Below are 8,518 nucleotides of genomic sequence, written 5' to 3'. Positions count from 1 at the left end.
GGACCCCCCGGACGGGGGGTCCCGTCCCCCCCCCGGCCCCCTCAGCCCCGAACCGGGCCCGGTGGAGCCTCGTTGAGGTTTGGGTAGGAGAGAGCTTAAAGCTCATCCCGTTTCCACTTCTTTGAGCTTCCACTTTAGCCCAGGTGGCTCCAACCTGGCCTTGGACGCTTCCAGGGGTGGGGCAGCCGCAGCTTCTCTGGGCGACCCTCCCAGCCAAGAATTCCTTCCCAATATCCCGTCTAAGCCTTCGCCCTCTGAAACCCTGAATCCGTCAGGTCCTGCTGAGGTGCTTCGGCTCATTTAAGCGCCGGTGCCAGGTCTAAAACACGCTCCCTCCTCGGGGTAACCCCAAATATCGGCCCTGAGAGCTGCCGGCTCCCCCTCGGCAGGACTCAGTTAGAATTAAAATTAAAGGGCGGGTTCTGTGCTGCCGTCCCAAAAGCCGGGATCCAAACCCCCGCGGGGTTTTCTGGTCTGTCCCCGGGGGTGAGTTTGGAGGGCTGTGCCTGTGTGGGGCTGTTCCTGCTGCCCATTTATCTGAGTGTTGAGCTCGTCCTGAGCTGTGTGGGGATGGCTGAACCAGAGCAGCTGGTGGTGGGAATGTTTAAGTGGACGGTGACGTGCCAGTGCTGTTGCTGTGGGTTCAGGAGGATTGTGTGTTCCGTGCAGCAGCACCAGCTTTTGCAGAGCTCTTTATGCTGCCAGCCAGAGCCTCTGGAAGCCTGAGCTGCATTATCTCTGCCCCTGCTCTTTACTTGATGGGGGTCTGTTTGTTGGATGTTTACACCCTCATTTTCCTAAAATAAGCCTGTTCCTGAAGCCACAAACCCAAATGAGTCTCATTGAAACACTGCTGGGAGTTTTCTGCACAGGAGAAAACCGTGCTGTGACTTGTCGCTGTGACAGTCTCAGGAAAGCCTTCCAGGCCTAATCAGGTTTATAGTCCCCTGAAACATTCTTCAGCTTAAAACTCAAAACTCTTCAGTCTGTTTTGGTAACAGGGTCAGGGTCTGCACATGTGTAGGTGTGATGGAGGTGAACACATACCTCTCCCAGAGCAGGTGCACGCTGAGCCTGCCTGGAGGCTGGCGGGTTGGAAGTGGTGTTTATGTGCCTCTGATCCACAGGGAAGTTGGCTTTGATGTCCCGGAGTGGTTTTTCCACCACGGGTGGCTGCGTGTGAAGCAGAACGTTGGGACCTGCTCAGGTGCAGTGCAGAGGGTTTCTCCCAAGTGTCTCTCGGGACTGGAGCTGTAAAGAATTGAAAAAGATTGAAAGTGTAAAGAATCAGGGACCCTGACAGTGCCATGCCCACACAGAGCAGCTCTGAGGCTGCAGTGCCAGCGTCCCAGGAGCCTTTTCCATGCCCAGAGCATTCAGGACATCAAGGTGGCTCCAACTGCTGGCTTAGGATGCCCTGGAGTGATTCAGTTTTCATCACACAGTCCGTGTGTTCCAGTCTGATGTTGTCCTTTGCACTGGTGACAGGACTGACTCCTATTCCTGTCTGCCTGTTTGGCCTAAACTTGCCAAAAGTATGGCAAGGAGAAACATGAAAGAGGAACTTGAAGATGCCTGGGTGCTTGAGATGTAAAATGACTGTTTAGAGTTCTGAAGTGTTGAGTTCCCATTTCTTTGAGCCGTTACATTCACGTTGTGTCCTGCCCAATTCCCTTCAGCTGCAGCTCCGGTGGGTGCCCCAGTCGCTGGCTCAGCAGTGGCTGGAGCAGGGCCTGGGGCTCTCCCTCTGCCCCGTGGGGGTCGGCAGGGCCAGAGGAACTGATCTGTGAGCAGAAGGAGGAGCTGGATCGTGTTTCTGAGGTGTTTTTGTTGTTCTCAGCGCGTGGTAATTCACGATGGGCAGGTTTAGCTCCGGCTGCTCCAGGCCTGCCTGTGGGTTCCTGGCTGTCTTCCTTTAACAGAGACCATTTAAAATACACCAACAAAGGCTGGAACACAACAGGAGGAAGTGCTGGTTGCGTTTACTGGGTTGTTTTCACCACTCCTGATCTGAGCCCTCACCCCCAGCTCTGTCCATCCTGGTTATTGCAGAGCAGTTCTTGGTGTGTTTCCTGTTGGAATTTCTCTGCTGCAGTGCTGGTCCGAGAAATGTCTAAAAAGCCCAAGCTGTTACAAGTTGATAATTCATGCTCCATAACCTCTAGGTGTGATGTATTCCACAGGAATTCCAGACTGGAGCTGCCCTTCGGTGCCTGGGCTGACAGCACACCTTTAAGCAAACTGTTAGGAATATTGAAAGTGCTCCAGTGATAGGATGGGATCGCTCAGGGGTTGGTCACGCAGTGCAGGAGCTGCTTTCACTTTCAGACTGGGCTGCTCGGCCGGGAAGGAGCGGGACCAGGAAGGAGCGGGGCTGGTGGGATTCTTGGGCCATCCCTCTGATATCCAGGGGGTCGGGGCTGTTCCGCAGGAAAACGTGGCTGGAACCTCTGGAGTTGGAAACCGTCTCCATGTGCTGCAGGTGCTGCTCTGTGGGCTCTCCTCTCCTCTCCTCTCCCAGCCCTCTGCAACATGAGTGCTGTGCCCGGGAGCCTCATCTCCTGGGTTTGCTTCCCGCTGGAAGCTGCTGCTTTGAGGGAGCGTGTTTGGTAAGAGGATTGGGGGAACAACACTCGAGAAGTTCGCTGTGGCACTTCCCTCGTGTGTGGCCTCCATGTTATCAGTGTTTGTTGTCAGGGCAGCGGGGTGGGAGCTGGAAGTGGAAGCACTTTGGAGCTCGCCGATTTTCACGGTTTTCCGTGACGTGGCTGCCTGGAGGATGGTGGGACAGGCACAAACCAAGGGCTGTTCCCACTTCTCTGTTCTCCTGCCATCCTCGGGCTCACACAGGTCTCTGACACTGGATTTAGTGAGTTTTTATTTAGATTTTTCTTGGAATTTGTGTGTGTAAGCCAGACAGCAGCTCCTGGCACCAGTGAGAGCTGGGACAGCACCCAGGAGCTTGGTGTCTCTGCTGTCACAGAAGCTCATTGTGCAGCACAAGGCTTTGGCCGGTGCAGGTTGGGTTTGGGGACATCCAGCACATGCTGGTGCCGTTTTCCTTGGACAAGGAATACCCTCAGCATCCTCCAGGATTGAGATGTGGCTGGAAGGGTGCCGGGAGCAGAGCTGCAAACTCTTGGTGCCTCTTGCTTCCCACTGTTCTCAATGCTTGCCAGTATTTTGGAGTTGTACTAGAGCCCCCCATAAACCAAGGCCCAGGGCATTCCAGTGTTTTTGCTAAGCAGTTTTCCTTCCTTTTGCCAGTGGGGTGTGATCTTTTGCACAGGAGTTTTCCTAAGGAACTGGTGCTGTTTTAGGGACAGGCTCTGCCCTGCAGAGTCCACGAGTGAGATCTGGTGGTGTGAGACATGAGCTAATGTAGAGCAGGAACGGAGAGATTCTGATATTGATTTCACCCTTCCTAAGTTCCTTTGGATGTGTAAGTAAAGCTGTGTATTTGTTACGGCTCTGACGGGAATCATTGCTGCTGATTTCCCTTCAAAAGCTGTTACAAATAGGAAAGAAAAAAAGAAAAGCAGCAAAGCCCCTGAAGTCTGGTGTGAGGAAGAGTCACAGGGTTTTACAGGCACTGGAGGGCATCAGTGCCTCTGGACCAGTTGGTGACATTGACCCTGGGATCAGCAAACCTCAGCCCATGCTTGGGAGAAGCTGAGCAGGAGTTAAAGGGAGTCATTAAAAAAAGGAAAAGGGACACCTTCCCCTCCAAAAAAAACCCCAATGTCATTGGGAGCTCTGCACAGCATTTGATAGGCAGGACGTGACCCTGGGTCTCTGCTCTTCCCTCAGAAGGTCCCCAGAGCGTGGGGGCTTTGCCTGCAATTCCCACCATGGGATCGGTGTCCAGGCCTGGGGGTCCTGGCTGGTCCCCACGGGCTCTGCAGGCCCCACATGAACCCTGCCCATGGGGCACTGCTGGCACGGCTGTGGCACCACAGAAGGGAAGAAAGAGTCCCTTTAATTTAACTTTCCATTGCAAAGGCAGCAATCATTTTGTTCGCTGGAAGGTCACTTATTTTTGAAGGGCCTCTGACTCAGAAATGGCTTTTCAAAAATACTCCTTGAGCAAACAGTGTCTCCCAAATGATCAAAGGTGGCTCTCTCAAATTACAGCTTTGGTCTGTGCTCTGTAGGTGTTGTGTGTGGCTGGATTCTCCATCAGAAGGTGTTGGCCACTTTGATTTCCTTGGCTTCTGGGGAGGGACAGGGTCAGGGGAGGCAGAAAGAAGGAAAAGAAAGATCCAGTGGAAGTAAAGACATCACAGATGCTTTTCTCTGCTCCTCCGGTTGTATAGGCTGCTTTCACCACCTCTTTTTTTTTTTTTAATCCATTAAATCCAATGGGAAATTGGTTTCCTTTGGGATTATGGAGAGTTTAGTGAAAAAAAGTAATAATTGGGAGGTTTTGACTGAGAAGCTGTGGCAGAGGCAGCGCGTTCCCGTGGGGTTAATCCTGCCAGACAATGATCCTGGGTGGGCAGGTGTGAGCCCGAGATCCCCCATCGCTGCAAGAGGGAAGGTGCCAGGAGCTGATAAATTCTGGGATTTGTAACGTAAATACCATTAATCTAAAAAGTGTAGCAGTGTGCTGTCCTGTGTGACTGGTGTGGGAGGTGTTGGTGCACAGGAACATCTGCTGGGGGGTTTGGGAGACCTCAGTGTGCTGCGGGGTGGGAGGTGAGGGCTCGCTCCTGGCTCGCTGTGGGTGTCCCTGGGACGGGAGCATATTTTCAGGAAAACAGGCAGTTTGGGAGAATTGATTGCCTTGAGTTTGCACACAAGTGCAGAGTCTTTTTGTACATCAGACAAGAAAATTCCTCTGGCTGAACTCGGGTGTGTGTGCAGGAGTGGTGGGGACCTGCCAGGCTCCCGCAGTGTGAAAGGCAGGAGAGGTGTGTCTCAGTTCCTGTCTGGTTGAATTCCAGGTGTGGTGGTAGTGGAGAGCTCTGTTTCCCAGAAAAACCTCTCTTTTCTGAAGAGGCAGGAGCACTTCACAGGCTGGTGGCTGTTTGCTCATCTCTCAGCTATGTTTGGGCTTACGAGTCTCTTTTTTTCCCCCTCCTCTTTCGTAAAACCTAACCGTGCCTTTCTTTCCCAGCCCAGGACATGGTGCAGGGTGAAGAGCACAGATAAAGACCCTCCCAGCACTCACTCCAGAGCCTGTCCCGCCCATCCCGAGGGCTCCATGCGGCAGGACACGGGCTGATGCCCTCAGCTCACCCCGCCATGGAGGGGGGGAACAGCTTCCCGCAGCACCAGCAGCCGGGCGATGCCCTGTGCAGCATCCCCGGCCTCCGCCCCCAGCTCGCCCTGCCGGACATGGAGGTGAGGCCACAGCTCCTGGGGAGGGGGAGGCTGTCCCGGGGAGGGGCCTGGGCACATCCTGGGAGTCCTGGGGCACGTTGACAGCAGCGGTTTCCCAGACTTTCCAGGCAGCTGTCCAGGATCGATCAGAGGGATTGAGGTGAGGCTGTCTGCTGGCTTTGAAGTGGGGAGGGAGAAGCAGGGCTGTGCTTAAAACAAGGACTCTCTGAAAGCTGCTGGGTGCCAGCTGCCTGGTGAAGGACTGAAGAGGGTACCCAGGATTGCAGACCTTGTTCCTCCCCCTGCTCGTCTCTCCGAGACATCTGAACCTGTGCCTGGGTCCAGCTGTGCCTGTTTCCAGAGCAGCAGGAATAAATAAGTTGTGTTTGTCCTGATGCAGCTGCTAAAACCGGACCAGGTCCCTGATGCCTTTGTCCAACAGGGCAAAAAGCAAACCCCAGTCCCAAAATAGCTGACGTGTTCCTGCAGTTTTCTCTTCCTAACTCTGGAGTGTGTCACATGCAGGAACAGCAGAGGTTCCAGCGAGGCCCAAGTGCCTGTTGCTTCAAGCACAAGGTTTCAGTGCTTTGGGCACACAAAGGGCAGATGAAAGGCTGCTCTGGAGCTGAGTAAGGAGATACTGTGTTCTCTCCCTGATTTCATTGGTACGAGCTGAGCTAAAAGCTTCTCATTAACGTTGGAGACTGTTCGGGGAAGTGGGAAGGCAAAAGGCACAGAAGGATGTTTTTGGGTGTGACCTCTGTCAGCCAATTTCAGGTTACTGGGTTAGTGTTGGCTTCCCACAGAGGCTGAATCATAGAATCATGGAATCATTGAGGTTGGAAAGACCTCCAGGGTCATCAAGTCCAACCTGTGCCCGATGCCCACCTTGTCCCCCACCCCAGAGCACTCAGTGCCATGTCCAGTTGTTCCTTGGACACCTTCAGGGGTGGGGACTCCACCACCTCCCTGGGCAGCCCCTGCCAATGCCTGAGCACCCCTTCCATGCAGAAATCCCTCCTGATGTCCAACCTGACCCTCCCCTGGCACAGCTCGAGGCCATTTCCTCTTGTCCCGTTGGAGTGTCCTGAATGAGTGGAAGGGCTGAAGCAGGGGATTGACCCCAGTGACCTTCTGGGGGCAGTGACAGGGAAGTAGGTCCCAAAGCTGGAAATGGAGAGTAGCACTCAATGTCTCCTGCTCAAGAGATGAGGAGCCACCTCTGCCTCTGGAAAGCACTGAGGGAGGGGAGCCACCAGCCTGCCTTTGGATCTGCAGCCACAGGTGATGGTGCCAGGCCTCTGCTGCTCTGACTGTTGTGGTTTCTCCTTGCAGAATTCCATGCTGGCCGCCAATCCATGGAGTAGCTGCTACTCTGCCTCTTTCCCAACCTCGTCCTTCCCAAGTGAAAACCAGTGAGTGCTGTTCTCCTTTGTCTAATCCCCTCTGCTCTTGCACATCCCGTGATTCAACTGTTTCTTTACTGTTTTCCTTGTTTACTTTATTTCAAGATCTGATGGGGAAATAATTGCATCACTCTCTGATCTTGTGGCATTTCATACTGTTGCAGCTTGGAAACAGCAGCAAACAGCTTTTTGTTTTAGAAAACAAGAGAAAACCTTTGATTTCTGGTAAACCTGGAGGCTGCAGTAAAAGGGGAACAGCCTTGCTTTAGCTTGGATTTGTTACACTAATGGAATTTTAAACACACCCCATGAGCATGATCTGGCAGAGGAAACACACTGGGCAGTCTCTACCTTGGTACAGACATGGAGGAAGATGTTACCTGTGCCAGGTGGCAGGTTTTGGGTGAAGTTAAAATTCTTTGCCATGTCACTGGAAGTGACTGACACCAACTGTGTCGTGTCTGCACTGAAAAAACGTGCTCAGCCCAGAGTTCATTTGGGTTGTGACTCTCGTGGGAAGGATGTGAGCCACGGGCTTGCTGGATCCAGAGCAACACTGTCTCTAGACTACCTGCCCAAAACAGCATTTTTTGAGGGATTTTTGCATAACAATAAACATTGTTTTCCCTTTCCCCCCTTTATGATGGAACTCCGTCCTGGATCAGAAGGTGGGATATGACAGACGTTTGGACAACATAAACTGGCCTTGTGCCACCACTTAGTGACTTGGATGGGGGCTCTGTTGGGGCTGGGAGATGCTGTTTGTGGGGCAGAAGGTTTGAAGGCTGATCCAGGGCTGTTCTTTGGTCTCTGTGAATCCAGGGAGTGGCATGGATACACAGGATGTGTTCTTTATCTAGGTCAGAGGTGGGAGGAACGAAAAGTGAAAGAAGCAGAACTCGTATCATGAGCTAATAACTGTGCTCCAGGTGCCTGGAATTAAAGCAGGGATTTAGTTTAAAGGGATTTTGGCATCTTCCTGGAAAAGCAGAGATGCCTCCCTGTGAGGGTGTGAGTTCCAGGAGGGCTGTCAGTGAGGATCAGCCCCTGTTTGGGGGGATGAGGTGTGTCGTGTCCCTGGGCTGGTTCTGGTGCTCCGGGTGTCTCCTGGCAGCGCTGGGGGGATGGACAGGGCACTTCCCGACAGGAGGGTCCCAAGAAGCTGCCCCACAGGTGCTGAGGGAGCTGAGCTGTGCCAGCTCCTCCCCACAGGAGAACAGGAGAGGAGTTCCCAGCTCCACTTGGGCCCTTTGCTCTCGGCCAGCCGGGGCTGATGGGAAGGGGCTGTGCTTTTTGAGCAGGATTCCTGTAAATTGCACGTTGTGAATCCTCCGGAGAGCTATAACAGAATTTCTGTTTTGCTGCATTGAACCACAAGATTAGATTGTGTTTGTCTATTGTGTTGGGTTTTTCTCCTTGACCATTTGTTCTGGTTTTGCCCCCTCTCTCTTCCTGTCAGGTGCCGCTCGTGTCGGCGCTGCTGGGAACGTTACAGCCCGATCCTGCAAGGACATGCCTGTGTCTGACACAAACCTGGGCTTGCTTTGCTGGAGTTACTTCTGGAAATGTGGCTCATTGTAGTCATTGTTTGCTAGGGAGCGATTTAGCCAAGGCTGCACCTTTAGTGTCCTGTTCTTCATAGCCTGAGAACTGTAAAAATCACCTTTGAGGTGAGATTTTCCATATCTGCCTTTCACATTAAAAAAGTCCGTGCTTTCTGTACTTGAAAACTGCACTGACTCTGTTTTAGGTGGATTTAGGGTTAGGGGGCTACAGGTAGGAATCCT

General features: G+C 53.0%; 1 protein-coding gene across 1 annotated transcript in view; it reads left to right on the top strand.

The window, feature by feature from the left end:
* The first annotated feature begins 4,783 nt into the window (after positions 1–4,783).
* The window catches only part of SBNO2 (strawberry notch homolog 2), a 38,488-nt gene continuing 34,753 nt past the window's right edge, over positions 4,784–8,518 (top strand). The window contains exons 1-2 of the mRNA XM_027704581.1: positions 4,784–5,346; positions 6,661–6,740. Of these exons, the coding sequence (XP_027560382.1) occupies positions 5,227–5,346; positions 6,661–6,740 (200 nt within the window). The 5' untranslated portion in view covers positions 4,784–5,226. The remainder of the gene's footprint in view (positions 5,347–6,660; positions 6,741–8,518) is intronic.

The sequence above is a fragment of the Neopelma chrysocephalum genome, unplaced genomic scaffold (assembly GCF_003984885.1).
Source record: "Neopelma chrysocephalum unplaced genomic scaffold, ASM398488v2 Primary Assembly neopelma1_283, whole genome shotgun sequence".
Lineage (NCBI taxonomy): Eukaryota > Metazoa > Chordata > Aves > Passeriformes > Pipridae > Neopelma > Neopelma chrysocephalum.
Note: the sequence above shows the minus strand (reverse complement) of the source record. Positions and strands in the feature narration are given on the sequence as shown.